The 16,692-nt window shown below is 35.3% G+C and overlaps 1 protein-coding gene across 2 annotated transcripts in view; it reads left to right on the forward strand.

Annotated features, from left to right (window-relative positions):
* The window catches only part of PXDN (peroxidasin), a 315,380-nt gene that overhangs the window by 244,870 nt on the left and 53,818 nt on the right, over positions 1-16,692 (forward strand). For both annotated transcript variants that reach the window (XM_053709731.1, XM_053709732.1), the window contains 2 exons: positions 8,419-8,575; positions 14,350-14,458. In XM_053709731.1, coding sequence (XP_053565706.1) covers positions 8,419-8,575; positions 14,350-14,458 — 266 coding nt within the window. The remainder of the gene's footprint in view (positions 1-8,418; positions 8,576-14,349; positions 14,459-16,692) is intronic.

Below are 16,692 nucleotides of genomic sequence, written 5' to 3' on the forward strand. Positions count from 1 at the left end.
CTCCACCTAGTGGTGGGAAATATATCCCACATGTTATGGACCCTATGGCCTATCATCATTCCGAAAGAAAATAATTTATCAGGTAAGCATACATTTTATTTTCCTAATAATGCTTAAAGGGACACTAAACCTTCTTAGGCTGTTACTTTTCATTTTCTGCCCTTTAACATGGGAAATTAGATAAGGAGAATATGCTTTATAACCTAGGTATAACTGTTACAACATGAGTGCCCATTACTTTTTAGAAATTAATAAACAACTAATATGATTTTAAACAAATCTGCATATTAAGCTCAGGATAATCTCTGCTGTGAATACATTATTATGTCAATTTAAGTGTTTAGTGTCCTTTAAAGGGACAGTCTACAATATATTTTTTATTGTTTTAAAAGATTATTACCCATTCTCCAGTTTTGCATAACCAACACTGTTATATTAATATACCTTTTACCTCTGTGATTACCTTGTATTTAAGAACCTTCTTCCAGCCCCTTGATCACATGACTGTGACTGTTTATTATCTATTGACTTGCATTTAGTACTGTTTTGTGCTAACTCTTAAATAACTCCCTGTGCATTAACATAGTGTTATCTATATGACCCACATGAACTTATCAGTCTCTTGTTGTGAAAAGGAATTTAAAAAAGCCCTCAAGGGCTTAAAAAATGGCATATGAGCCTACCTAGGTTTTGTTTCAAATAAGAATACCAAGAGAACAAAGCAAAATTTGATGATAAAAGTACATTGGAAAGTTGATTAAAATTACAAGTCCTATCTGAATAATAAAAGTTTAATTTTGACTAGACTGTCCCTTTAAGTTTAAGACATCTCATGCCCCTTAACAGTTCACAGGGATTGGTTACAGGCAACCTGTTAATAGCCTTGAAATACATTTTGCATATTAATTTCAATTTGTTCAACCAATAGTCTTGGTTATACCTGGCTCTTTCCTGACTATGTCATTTTTGTTTCTGAAATATGAAAGCATTTTGTATCACACTCCCATTGAATACATAGGGGGATATGTATCAAGCTGTCAACTATGTTGCTTTCGCCGGCATCAATACGCTAGCCTGACATCGCCTAACATTGCGGCCGCGGATCTCAATACACTCTCCTTATTTATGAAAAAAGCCGGCAAAAAGACGCGCACCAAGTACGGGGCGATGTGCATCGGATTGTTAACTAGCAGTCATCGATCTCGCGTCTATTCAGCTTTTTCCCAACTTTATTCATACCCTGTCACTAAACGCCGCCACTAAACTAAAACGTTTAACCCCTATCCCGCCGCTCCCCGACATTGCTGCAACTTAAATAAAGTTTTTAACCCCTATCCCTCCGCTCCCCAACATCGCAGCAACCTAATTAAAGTTATTAACCCCTATCCCGCAGCTCCCCGACTTCGCTGCAACCTAAATAAAGTTATTAACCCCTATCCCCCCGCTCCCCGACACTGCTGCCACTAAATAAACATATTAACCCCTAAACTTCTGGCCTCTCACATCACTACCACTAACTAAACCTATTAACCCCTAAACCGTCAGCCCCCCCACATCGCCAAAAACTAAATTAAGCTATTAACCCCTAAACCTAACAACCCCCTAACTTTAAATTAAAATGACAACATCCCTATCTTAATATAAATTAAAACTTACCTGTAGAATTAAAATAAACTATTTTAAACTATTAATTAACCTACCCTAACTATTATACTACAATTAAATTAAAATACCAATTAAATAAACTAAATTACATATTAAAGAAACCTAACCCTACTCAAATTATTTAAATCTACAATTAAACCTTATTAAAAGTACTTTAAGCTTAAACTATATATTAAACTAACATTACTATTACACTAAAATTAAAATAACTACAAATTAAATAAATTAAATTACACATTAAAAAAACCTAACACTACTAAAAAAATAAAAAATCTACATTTACAAAAAATAAAAAATACTAAATTACAAAAAATTTAAAACACTAAATTACCAAAAATAACAAACACAAAATTATCCAAAATAAAAAGAATTATACCTAATCTAATAGCCCTATACAAATAAAAAAGCACCCCAAAATAAAAAAAAACTAGCCTACAATAAACTACAAATAGCCCTTAAAAGGGCCTTTTGTAGCGCATTGCCATAAAGAAATCAGCCCTTTTCCCTGTAAAAAAATACAAAGACCCCCCAACAGTAAAACTCAGCACCCAACCAACCCCCCAAAATAAAAAAACTTACTCTAACAAAAACCTAAGCTACCCATGGGCATTCAGCTCTTTTACATTGCCCTGAAAAGGGCATTTAACTCTTTTAAGATAGCCCAAACCCTAATTAAAAAAAAAAAAAACACCCAAAAAAGTTTAAAAAAACCTAATTCTAACCCCCAATGATCCACTTACAGTTTTTGAAGTCTGGACATCCAGGTGGCGAGAAGTCTTCATCCAGACGATGAGGTCTTCATCTATCCAGGCAGAATCTTCTATCTTCATCCAGGCGGCATCTTCCATCTTCATCCCGGCGGCGTATAGAGGATCCATCCTTCAAGACATCCGGCGTGGAGCATCCTCTTCATATGGTCGCCGCCGTACACTGAATCTTCAAGGCAAGGGAGCCGTTTAAAAATGACGTCCCTTGCATTCCTATTGGCTAATTGGATTTTTTAAATTCAAATCAGCCAATAGGATGAGAGCTACTGAAATCCTATTGGCTGTTCAAATCAGCCAATAGGATGAGAGCTACTTAAATTCTATTGGCTGATTTGAATAGCCAATTGAATTTCAGTAGCTCTCATACTATTGTCTGATTTGAACAGCCAATAGGATTTCAGTAGCTCTCATCCTATTGGCTGATTTGAATTTCAAAAATCAAATCAGCCAACAGGAATGCAAGGGACGCCATTTTGAAACGGCTCCCTTGCATTGAAGATTTAGTGTACGGCGGCGACAGTTTTTGAAGTCTGGACATCCAGGTGGCGAGAAGTCTTCATCCAGACGATGAGGTCTTCATCTATCCAGGCAGAATCTTCTATCTTCATCCAGGTGGCATCTTCCATCTTCATCCCGGCGGCGTATAGAGGATCCATCCTTCAAGACATCCGGCGTGGAGCATCCTCTTCATATGGTCGCCGCCGTACACTGAATCTTCAAGGCAAGGGAGCCGTTTAAAAATGACGTCCCTTGCATTCCTATTGGCTAATTAGATTTTTTAAATTCAAATCAGCCAATAGGATGAGAGCTACTGAAATCCTATTGGCTGTTCAAATCAGCCAATAGGATGAGAGCTACTTAAATTCTATTGGCTGATTTGAATAGCCAATTGAATTTCAGTAGCTCTCATACTATTGTCTGATTTTGAACAGCCAATAGGATTTCAGTAGCTCTCATCCTATTGGCTGATTTGAATTTCAAAAATCAAATCAGCCAACAGGAATGCAAGGGACGCCATTTTGAAACGGCTCCCTTGCATTGAAGATTTAGTGTACGGCGGCGACCGTATGAAGAGGGCGCTCCACGCCGGATGTCGGAAGGATGGATCTGCTCCGCGCCGACGGGATGAAGATAGAAGATGCCACCTAGATGAAGATAGAAGACGCCACCTGGATGAATGATGACCTCTCGCTGCCTGGATGTCCGGACTTCAAAAACTGTAAGTGGATCATCGGGGGTTAGTGTTAGGTTTTTTTAAACTTTTTTGGGGTTGTGTTTTTTTATAGATCAGGGTTTTTCTTAAAAGAGCTAAATGCCCTTTTCAGGGCAATGCAAAAGAGCTAAATGCCCTTTTCAATGCAATAGGTAGCTTAGGTTTCTGTTAGAGTTAGTTTTTTTATTTTGGGGGTTGGTTGGGTGGTGGGTTTACTGTTGGTGGGGTCTTTGTTTAATTGTTTTTTTTTTATTTTTCTTAATTTAGTGTTTGCTATTTTTTGTAATTTAGTGTTTTTTATTTTTTGTAATTGTAGATTTAATTTTTTTTAGTAGTGTTAGTTTTTTTTTTTAATGTGTAATTTAGTTTATTTACTTTGTAGTTATTTTAATTTTAGTATAATAGTAATGTTAGTTTAATATATAGTTTGAACTTAGGTTTTTTAATTTCACAGGTAAGTTTTTATTTATTTTAAGATATGGGTATTTTAATTTAAAATTAGGGGGTTGTTAGATTTAGGGTTTAATAGTCTAATTTAGTTTTTTGTGATGTTGGGGGCTGGCGGTTTAGGGGTTAATAGGTTTATTTAGTGGTGGTGATGTGGGAGGCCAGAGGTTTATGGGTTAATAACTTTATTCAGTGGCGGCAATATCGGGGACCGGCGGAATAGGGGTTAATATCTTTATTATAGTGGTGGCAATGTCGGGGTGCGGCGGAATAGGGCTTAATAACTTTATTTAGGTGGCGGCGATGTCGGGAGAGGCAGATAGGGGTGTTAAGATGTAGAGGTTATGTTAGGGTGTTAGGTTTAAACGTAACTTTTTTTCCCCCATAGACATCAATAGGGTTGCGTTACGGCGATCGCAATTCCACACTTCAGGTGTTAGCTTTTTTTCTAACACTCTCTCCCCATTGATGTCTATGGGGAAAGCGTGCACGAGCACGTCAAAGCATCCCTTGGATTTTGTGCAGTATGGAGCTCATCACAACCATATCGCACGCACAAAGCGACTTTTCAAAAACTTGTAATGTTAGCGCTATGGAGGGTGAAATAACGCAACTTTTGTTGCATTTGTTTCGCACGCTCTATAGCGCAAAACTTGTAATCTAGTTGATATTTAGCACCTACTTTCTGTGACTCCCTTAAATGCAATTAACTACTACCACACTAATTCTATCCATAGCAAGTAACGCCCAGAACAGCCATCGCTAAATTGTATCAATTTAAGGTTTGCTCCTACATATAGCTCCACAATGAGAAGCTTCCCTCTACAAGACCACCATTCCATGATTAAATCATTACACTAATTATTATCCACCATTCTCAATGGATTACCAACCTAACTCACCCATAGACACCAGGTTTTAAATTGGAATCTATTGTACTAAATAAATGCCTGGCCTGTGGCTGATGTTAGAATTTTATATTATGGATTAAAAGGAAGGTGTTTGTGTGACTTTAGACCCAGTAGACCACAAGGGGAGTTTATTATGGTGAGCTGCCAATATGGTGGTTTGGAAATATATTTTTAGCACCATTATTTTGATCTGGCAATATTAATGGCAATGTCAGTATGTGCCAGCAGTGGCTGTAATGATACAGATATGATTGTTATATTGGCCAGTATGTTAGTTTGTGTACAAGTTTTTTGTAGCAGTTTGGCTTCTTTTTTGATACACATTTTGGAAAACTGCATTTGGTGAACTACTTACAATAATGGGGCTGAAGTGTGTTCTTGAGTGTATTACCAGTTCAGTTTGTGTGATTTTGCCACTTCAGATAATGAAATCTTCTTATACATTGAGACTATTTATCAAAGCAGCAGACATGCTTATTGATAATATAGAAGTGCTTACAGATGTTTTTAAACAGCGAAGCAATTCTAAGACATTTACTGAGTCTTTTTAATGACACTACACATAATAGTTTGAAGTGGATTTTGAGAAAATTGGCTCAAAGTATTTTCTCAAAAAGCTGTTCACTTCAAGGCTGAATTAATTTACCCTGTGATGTTCTCTTAGTAACCCTAAGTGATAGTCTACTTAACAGGACATTCTAAGGCAAAAATAGCATGCTCTAATTTGTAAATGTTGCATTACATATTCTTTCTGTGATGTCAATCACAATCCTTTAGAAAAACTTAGCAAATTATTTATGTTGAAAAATCCCTATAGACTTTTTTGAATTTTTTGTGTTTGTTTTTTTTCTAAAATAATTACAAATTAAGCACTATCAATACTGTGCTAAGATTATAGTGTAGACTGGTAGTACATGTCTATGGTAAAACAGAATAATCAGAGAATGTTTACTGTGGCTGACAATGCTTACACTGAAATACTGCCAAGTAAAGGGCAAATCCATATATGCATTTTGTCTAATGCATAATACTGCAGCAGTTTTTCTTTAAGCCAGAACAATTTAGAATACCTTGAATAGCTTTCAATGACTGCACAGTTTAGTAGAATATGTTAAACTTGCTTTTATTCGTTTGTAGTAGAACTAAATTAATTGTATAGCTGAGGCCTTATTCTAGGTTGATGAATAGAAAAATGGTTACCTTTAAAAAGCTTTATAAAGAATCTTTTGACTACCCTTCAAAAAATGTTGTTTCTTACCTGATGATCAGTTGATAGACAATGGTTCTATCTACTTTATTGTTAAAGCTGGTGCCTAAACTGTACAGGTTCCAGAATCTGCCAGCCCTGATTATTATTTGTACAGTGAAAACAGGTTTACATTTCCAGATGTTGATAATGACACCATACATGGTAATTCATGTACACTGTAATATGGAAGTGTACATTGCAGGTGAGAAACTTAAAGGGACACTGTACCCACATTTTTTCTTTTGTAATTCAGAAAGAGCATGCAATTTTAAGCAACTTTCTAATTTACTCCTATTATCAATTTTTCTTCATTCTCTTGCTATCATTATTTGAAAAAGAAGGCATCTAAGCTTTTTTTTGGTTTCAGTACTCTGGACAGCACTTTTTTTATTGGTGGATGGATTTATCCACCAATCAGCAAGGACATATTCACTGTGGAGGCTTTTCTTAGGAATATCCTGTTTTTCAAACATAGATACAAATTATTTTACACATATATCCATATATGTATGTCAAATACAGTATTTATCTATTCACTTTGCTGTCTCTTCTTATGTCACTTCTGCAGTAGAACATAGAAAATCCAAAGCTATTCTGAGAACTTGCTTAGCATATAACATTTTTCAAGGTTGGGAATCAGAGGTCATACAATACCATAGTTTTTTAGTCACATCATATCATATTTTCCTAATAAAGTGGAACAAATAATTTGGAAAAATTTGGATGAAGACAGGCTTCATCTTTAGGCTGGAGGAAGGTCACTACTTTTATGGAAGTTGGAATTCCAGCAACATAAGATGGAGAGCAGTTTCCACTCAAGGGTTCTTTCATAGCTTGTAGAGTTGCAGATCATCATATATTCAGGAATAATGAACTATTGGTCCTGCATCAAAGACATTACTACAGCTTTTGTGCAACAGTCTTGCAATTATAGACAGCATATCATCGTCCAAAAAAAAAGGGCAGGAATAAGAATTATCCCATAACTTTGCAGGCTTCCATCAGCTGTTATGATCAGTATCACTAAGGGTTACCAAGAATAACTGTCTGCAACCTCAAAGATTAAGGTTACACTCTAGAAGGACAAACTTTACTTCTTGGGTAGAAAGAGCTAAATCTTCAACTTTAGGCATCTCAGTAGTCAGTAGTTTAGTCTACAATCATGTACAATGAGAACCTTAATGCAGCAGTGCAAATTGGAATACAGCTTTTAATAATGAAACACATTATTACAAGCTGCATTCTAATTTGCATTATGATAAATATTTTGTACTTTTCAGGGCACTTCTACAGTGAGAGAAAAAACTCCCAATTTGTGTCATGTCTATACTAATGCAGAACTCTTGTAATTAGCTTTCCCCTTCATCCACTTGATTCAACTTCATTTGTTTATAAATACTTCCACTACCCTCCAGGATCAGATTTATTTTTTTAACCCTTTACTGAGAAAGAACTCTTCAACCATTGAATACAATTATATCTCACCATCTTTGTATGCTCAGTCCCTCTAATTGCCACTTCTCACCACCATTGATTGCTCTCTGGGTGCTCCTGCCTTGTGGAACTCTCTTCCTTAGTGTGTCAGACTTTCTCCCCAGTATTTAAAGGTTTAAATCCTTGAGCATATCTACTTCTTCGTCTTAAGGCAAGCCTTCCACCTTCCCTCATACGTTCATCTTAAGTCCAAGATGAACAAAGCAGTAACTTATCATTTTGTATTGGCAGTCAGCAGTCACCACAAGCCACTTTTTGCCTCCAACTACAACTTAGATTGTAAGTTCTCTAGAAAACAAGGTCTTCTATACCTTCTGTCCCTGAATTCCTTTGCCTGTCCTTTCTCTGTAACCCCCACACACCACCATATAGCACTGATGAGTCTGTTAATTCATTAAAAAAAGTAATAATATTAAACAATGTTTCTTTACTCAGTATGGCAAGAACATTCACTAAATCTTCCATGTTAGTTATGATATCGGATCTGTAATATCGTTTTGGGATGCTAGGAATTTCTGATGTGCCACAATTAAGATACAGATGGTCCTTTTGTAGCTCTAGAATAGATGTTTCTCTCTTGCTCTCCATGAGCCTAGAAGTAAGGCCTTATTAGTGAAATTTTATTCTGTACTTAGTGAAGTAATAACTTACTAATGACTGTTATTTCTACAGGATGGAATTCAAGTGACTGAAAGTGGAAAGTTTCACATCAGTCCACAAGGATTTTTAGCTATTCATGATGTTGGGCCAGCAGACCAAGGACGATATGAATGCATTGCTCGGAATTCTATAGGCTACTCTGCAGCCAGCATGGTGCTAAGTGTTTTGGGTAAGGTAATAGTCTCAATACTTGAAATTATTTATAATGTCTTTAACTAGAAAATAAACTCAGAACTGAACAAAAGCACAGAAATAGACAATAAGCCGTTGAAACCAGTGATCTAATGAATGCTTGTTTAGGTGACAATTATTTGTAATGTTGAATACAATTATTTCTCCCTTTCAGATTAATAACTTACTATGCTTTTAAGTGTCTCTTAACAGAAATTGTTTGTTAAAGACTGTGATACACATTTTCAGGTTGTTTGTTAAAGACTGTGATACACATTTTCAAGTTTTATTTCGAAATTTAGTTGAAACATTGATTTGCTGTTTTACCTACTTGTGTAATACAGTAAGATAACAATGGAAAAATATATGAAATAAAATTATAGTTTACATTGCATAAGGCACATCAGAAATAAAAGAAAAAAAAAACTTTCAGTACTAAGAGTTTATTCCCAAAGATACAGGCCTACATTTTAAGTTGGAGCCCAAAAAGGTTAGCGCCATTGTGCGTTAGCATTGCGCCTGTGCAATTCATTCCACTTCCATTTTTGTACTCTTATTTCAAGTCTAGTTCTTGCTGAAATAGGATAGGCTAGGAGTGTTATATCCCTTACATAATAAACTTCAAAGGGAGCGTGCAGTATAATTCATGTTGGATTAAGAGCACTAAACTGTTCCGGGACATAATACAGACAGAGAGAAGAGCACTCTCAGGAACGAACAACCATCTTAATAACTTGTTAGCTTGTTCTATGGGTGCAGCTTCTTTTTAGTCCAGTAATGCTTTTCACAGAGTAAAACTTTCCTGTAGTATATCAGAATGATCCCACCTATTAAAGGGACAGTCTACACCAGAATTTTTATTGTTTAAAACGATAGATAAACCTTTTATTACCCATTCCCTAGTTTTGCACAATCAGCACAGTTATATAAATACACTTTTTACCTCTGTGATTACCTTGTATCTATGCATCTTCTGACAGCTCCCTTATTTCAGTTCTTTTGACAGACATCCATTTTAGCCAATCAGAGCTGGCTCACCTGAACTCCACGTGCGTGAGCACTGTGTTATCTATATGACACACAAGAACTAACACCCTATAGTGGTGAAAAATTGTCAAAATGCCCTGAGAGAAGAGGCTGCCTTCAAGGGCTTAGAAATTAGCATATGTACCCACTAAGTTTAGCTTTCAACTAAGAATACCAAGAGAACAAAGCAAAATTGGTGATAAAAGTAAATTGGAAAATTATTTAAAATTACATTCTCTATCTGAATCATGAAAGTTTATTTTGGACTAGACTGTCCCTTTAAGGTCAGTCCAGCGCCAAAATACGAGGCATTTTCATTGTGAGCAAGGAACACGCAACACCAGATGATCGTTTCAGCCTTCAATGGTCCTCTTCAGTGAGGTGCAGCCATATTCCTACTGAGCAAGGATTCCACATCTGGTTGCCCTGTTAGGACACAAACAATCTGCTCAAGTAGTTGAGTTGTTTAGTTCTATGCTATATATATATATATATATATATATATATATATATATATATATATATATATATATATATATATATATATATATATATATATATATATATATATATATATAATTTTAAAAAGGTTAAGCACTCACTGGACTGCGGTCATCTGTGTGATAGCAATTTTATTAGTGACGTTTCGGGACAAAAACAGTCCCTTCCTCTGACAAAGAACAATACAAAATATCAAACATTTAAAGGTGAACAAAACCCTCCCCCCTGTGGGCTACCCAATCATTGTGATCTGCGTGTGTGATCAGGAGAAACCAGTCTCCTGATAGGTTAAGGACCAAAGGTCAATTCATTTGATAGGATAAAAAAACTGTCAATCAATAATGTGTATTAGTGTGTGTTAACGTGTATTAGTCTAAGTGCATTAAAGGTGTTCAAAAGTGAATTAAAATGCAAAGTTCAGGGTCAGCAACAACTATAACTGAAAATCCAGACAACAGCTGGTGTGACAAGGTCGAATAAGGCTGTGTGGGCACGAATGTAACTTAATTATCCCCATTATTGCAACACTCTATAGCACCCTGGCAGCTGTTGACGGATGGTGAGAGTGCACACACTCACAACATATAAAAAATCTATATATATAGATAGATATATATATATATATATATACACACATATACATTTGAGTCCTTTCCAATTCCGCCCCTTGTCATATGCCATATCTCTTTAATTCTGCCTTTTTTCATAAATAAAAATTTGTTTCATATGTATTGTCTAAATTTAAATCCTTTTTCCACAGAATTTTCATATATTTTTGATCTGTAAACTAGCAAGTGATAAACATTTACTTAAGGTCTTAACAATCACTAAATTTAAAGTGGTATTTTGGCATGAGCTGAAAAAGTTTCGGGTGTGTTTTAAGATGCTTTAGTTAAAATTTTTAACAATTGTCTTGTGATACCAGTTTTTTACTTATTCTTTGAGTGAGGCCAATGCATTCTGTGTTCTCAATTGCTATGCACTTGAAATCTAGTCCATCGTAGACAGTTTGGGATAATTTCACTCTCAACCCTAGTTCTTTGTGATACGAGTGTTTCTAAAAGCCTGAGGACAAAAGCTCGCTAGCATGGACAGAAATCGCACAAACTCTTTGAGATTTTTTTAGAACTTATATTGCATTGTAGGGGCCTCTCGTTCACATACATAACCCTGAATAGTATATAAACATGTCAAATTTGAGTTTTTAAAAAAATTTGAGGGCTCTGCCAAACTAACATTTTTGACATCATCTCGTATGAGTGGAGAACTTTAGATCATTGGGGCATAAAAGAACTGAGTTATATATAATAACTTAAAAGCTATGTGTAATGTAGTTGACCCGGAATTGTATAGGGGATGCTTTACTGGTGCATGATTTTTAGTTATTTATGTTTTATCCCTGTGGATGAGGATGAGTTGAATTAAAGGGGCAATTTATTTAATAAACTAACTTATGGAAAATACGTCTCATAGCAAAATTTCCAGTTTGTTTTCTTCTATTAGATATATTGAATCAACTCTCCCAATGAGTCAGGATAGTTATTATAAAGTTACATCATGCTGCGGTGAAGCAGAAAATATGTCTGAGTATATGTATGCTTGATGACTGTTCTGCCTAATGTTTATTAAACATCAGCACCATATGTCACTGATTCATCTTTGTTAAATTAAAATTAAACTTAGACTTTAATTACACATAACATGTTCAGTTATATGTAGTACAAATACAACTTTGCAATGTACTTTTTTTTTCTGCTGCCATGAGGCGGACTGGAATGTAACAGCCTTTAGTGACCTTTCTAACTTCTATACAATTTGGTTCTGTACTGATCAGTGCAGAATCTTATTTATTTCTGTTCCTTAATGGCTAAAGCTATAGGGATTAGATAAATACAATCAGGGGGCCATTCATGGAGTGTTTCCCTGAACTGCAATAACAGTACACATTTTGCTATCATAATTATAGTTTCAAGTGCTTTTAATGGGACAGTAAAGTCAAAATTAAACTTTCCTATTTCAGATAGAGCATGCAATTGTAAAAAAACTTTACAATTTTCTTCTATAAAATGTGCTTCATTCTCTTGGTATCTTTTATTGAAGAGTAAATCTAGGTAGGCACATACGAGGTCAGGAGTGTGCATGTGTCTTTAGTAATCTATGGCTGCAGTGTTTTGCAACATTATTTGTAGCTTTGTTATACAATATTGCAAAACACTGCTGCAATAGATTACTAAAGACATGTGCACACTCCTGAGCTCTTATGAGCCTACCTAGTTTTATTCTTTAATAAAAATGACCAAAAGAATGAAGCAAATTTGAAATGTGTTTAACATTGCATGCTCTATCCGAATCATGAAGTATCATTTTGACTTTACTGTCCCTTTAAAGCATGTATTTTATATGCAGATCTTTTGTTGTACAGTGATTTATTGTTTATGGACACTATGAATATTTTAAAGATCACCTTTAATTATTGATTCGTCACTAGGGTTACCACCATTTCTGGAAGAAAAAAAAATACTGGCCATGCTCGTTAGCATACATTTGCATTAATAATTATACAGCATAAACTAAAGCTACTAGAACTGATTTTAAACGATCTTTGGTTTAATAACAATTGGTATAATTAGATGCAAGCACACTAAGGAGACGTTTCACCATCATAGCATATTTATTCCTATATTAAATCATTATTTAACATTTTTACCTGGACGTTAAAAATACCGGCCATGTCAGTAATTTACCGGCTGGGTGGTCATTTGCTGCTTGTTGCCTTTAATTGAATTGGTGAATCACCCTCCGATTCACCACAATTCCTCTCTTATTAAAGGGAAATGAAACCCAACATTTTTCTTTCATGATTCAGATAGAGAATATAATTTCAAACAACTTTCCAATTTACTTCTATTATTTAATTTGTTTCCTTCTCTTGTTATCCTTTGCTGAAAGGTTTATCTAGGCAAGCTCAGGAGCAGCCGAGAACCTAGGTTGGTGGCTGCATATATATATTGATTGTGATTGGCTCCCCCATGTGTTCAGTTAGAAATCATTAGTGCATTGCTGCTCCATCAACAAATGATACCAAGAGAATTAAACAAATTAGATAATAGAAGTAAATTAGAAAGTTGTTTAAAATGGTATTTTCTATCTGAATCATGAAAGAAAAATTTTGTGTTTCATATCCCTTTAAACTGTAATTGCTTTTTATACATTTTTAAAGACTTTGTTTATCGTAAAATGTGTTTTTAATTTGGCAAGGTTTTTCTCTATAGAAGATTATCACAGCGGGATATTAATGAGATAAATATTGATGAGATTAATATCTCACCGTATAAAGTGGCTGCAACCTTTCACTTTTGCAATAGTTGGCATCAAACATTTTTCACACTGTAAATTGTGTTTTTTTTAAATGATAGGATTTCAAACATTGAAACTATTGAGGCTCTTCAATTTTGCAAAACTGTGTTAAAGGGACATTGAACCCAATTTTTTTCTTTCGTGATTCAGACACAGCATGCAATTTTAAGCAACTTTCTAATTTACTCCTATTATCAAATTTTCTCCATACTCTTGGTATCTTTATTTGAAAAGTAAGAATGTAAGTTTAGATGCCGGCCCATTTTTGTGAACAACCTGGGTTGTTCTTGCTGATTGGTGGATAAATTCACCCACCAATAAACAAATGCTGTCCAGTATACTAAACCAAAAATTGGCTGGCTCCTTAGCTTAGATGCCTTAAATTTTTCAAATAAATATAGCAAGAGAACGAAAAAAAATAGTTAATAGGAGTAAATTAGAAAGTTGCTTAAAATTGCATGCTCTATCTGAATCACAAAAGAAAAAAATTGGGTTCAATGTCCCTTTAAGTTCTCCCTTTAAAGAAGAGGATCCTGAAAGTAAACCCTGTTCAATACAGGAAGAAATTACAGTATTCTGACATTGATGTTCCCCACAAATGTGTTAAATACATAGGTAAAGCTCTGCTGAACACAGCTGGTGATTGGTATTTAAATGTGACTCTGCTTTATTTATGTGTATATAACCAATGTGGGGGTTAAAGACAGAGATCTCCAGGACAAGTAGTTAAAAAATGACGTGCTGTAACGAATTAGAACACGTACGTTTTCTGTTACAATTACTTTTTAAATACTAATTGTTCCCTCACACATTTATTTTAGTTGCTTTGTGGTAATGTTTCTCTTTGTGAGAAATCATCTTATTACTATTTTCTCACCCCTTTTCTAGTTCCTGAAGTCAGCCGCACTGGAGACCCATTTGTTGCAACTTCAATCATTGAAGCAATTGCAACCGTCGACAGAGCTATAAACTCCACAAGAACACATTTGTTTGACGGGTATTGTATAAATAATTATTTTATTGTGCATTGGTTAATTAGAATGTTTCCTGGAGGTTAAAACCGATAACCTAAAAAAACGTTCATTCTATTGTTCTAATTTGTCATAGCAAACTTGTCCCTTTAATGTTAAAGGGACACTGTACCCACATTTTTTCTTTTGTGATTCAGATAGAGCATGACATTTCTAATTTACTCCTATTATCAAATGTTCTTTATTCTCTTGGTATCTTTATTTGAAATGCCAGAATGTAAGTTTAGATGCCGGCCCATTTTTGGTGAACAACCTAGGTTGTCCTTGCTGATTGGTGGATAAATTCATCCACCAATCAAAAACTGCTGTCCAGAGTTCTGAACCAAGAAAAAAGCTTAGATGCCTTCTTTTTCATATAAAGATAGCAATAGAAAGAAGAAACTTTGGTAATAGGAGTAAATTAGAAAGTTGCTTAAAATTGCATGCTCTATCTGAATCATGAAAGAAAAAAAATTGGGTTCAGTGTCCCTTTAAGTAAAATGTAGTTGTCATCACAGAGTCAGTAGATGAGACTGGGCGACATTGATCTCCGTAAATGATGAATTCTCTTAAAGGGACAAACTTTCACGGTTCAGATAGAGCATGCAATTTTAAAGTGATAGGTCATAATTAAAATGGGCATAGATGCATTTTCATTTTAAATATAAGCATTTTTTGCAGTATACTTCCATTAGCAAAAATGCTTCCAGTAAAACCTATTACTGTTTTTCAGTGGCATACACACATATGCTTTAATGGCACATGAATTAGCATTCAAAAACCTTGCGCGCTCAGGGAGCCGGCGGTCATTTGTATTGCACTAAGAGTTCATTTGTGGTGCACGGGCCCTCACAGCATATGTGTGTATGCCGATGAAAAACTGTAATAACTTTTACCGGTACCATTTTTGCTAATGGTCGTATAATGTAAAAATTCTTCTATTTAAAATTGAAATGTACCTATGCACATTTCAATTTTGAACTTTTCTATCCCTTTACAAGACATTTCAATTATCATTTCAATAAAGCATACCTAGATAGGCTCAGAAATAGCAAACTTTTACTGGGAACTAGCTGGTGATTGGTGGCTACACGCTTATATATACTAATGCCATTGGCTCTCCATATGTGTTCAGCTACGTCCCAGTAGTGCAATGCTGCTCTGTAGCTGATTTTACCTTTGCAGGAGATAAACACGCAGCTATAGGTGTTGAGGCAGGGGTAATTGTCAGGGCAAGATTTATGGATATGTTTTGCTCTTTACATATTTTAAAACTGAATATCATGGGCTGCGATCTTGTTTCTCTTATACTGGAAACAGATCACAAACAAATCAGCAAGATGTGCTTGACGTGTGTAATAGGCAGTTATGGGTGCAGTTTTCTGATAAGAAATGCTTTTGTTTGTGTGTGTCCTCAAATAACCATAAATCTCAGTAAGGGCAAAGTTCCCTCAATATGAAAATAAATATAATACTGGATGATCCAGACAGATGTGATTTCTATCTGTTTCCAGCCTCATAGGCATATTACACTTATGTAAAGTCTATTAAAATGTATATAACTGCTTCTGGATGTCATTTTTGTTTTCAACATGTCTGGCGCTTTAGTCACATTATTCCTTTTACTGTAATTCCCTTGTATTTTTAGTATAACCAACACAACATAGTATTTCCATTTAATGGCACATCAAATGCAAAAATTCTGGCCTAGATTACAAGTGGAGCACAAAAATATTAGCGCTATTGAACGCTAACACAGCTCAAGTTATATTAATAGCACTCCTATTCTTGCACTCATATTTCAAGTTGAAAGTAAAACACTATCGCTTGAGTGAAAGCCTCAGGCGTACTAACATTTTGAGGTTGGATAGCATGGTCATGCTAATCCCTCTCCTCGTAGACTTCTATGGGGCAAGCTACAAAAGCCTGTTCTAGCTTTTTCTTGACTGCTAACCATAAAATGTGCTGCTGTCCGCCTCTTCATATATACTGTATATATATATATGTAACGGGTAAAGTCAGATAGCTGGGTAATCCTAGGATTACCCGTGTAAAATTGACATTACCCAAGCGGCTGTGGATAAAGCCCAATGTACTGTAATTCCTCCATCTACACTATTTATTTTGCCTCAACCTGGGGGGTTTAAGGAAGGTGCCCGTTGATCCTCTGGCATCCACTCTAAGTGAACCTTGGGGGAATGAGGTTTTGCCCCCCACTTGA

This window comes from Bombina bombina, chromosome 4 (genome assembly GCF_027579735.1).
Source record: "Bombina bombina isolate aBomBom1 chromosome 4, aBomBom1.pri, whole genome shotgun sequence".
NCBI lineage: Eukaryota > Metazoa > Chordata > Amphibia > Anura > Bombinatoridae > Bombina > Bombina bombina.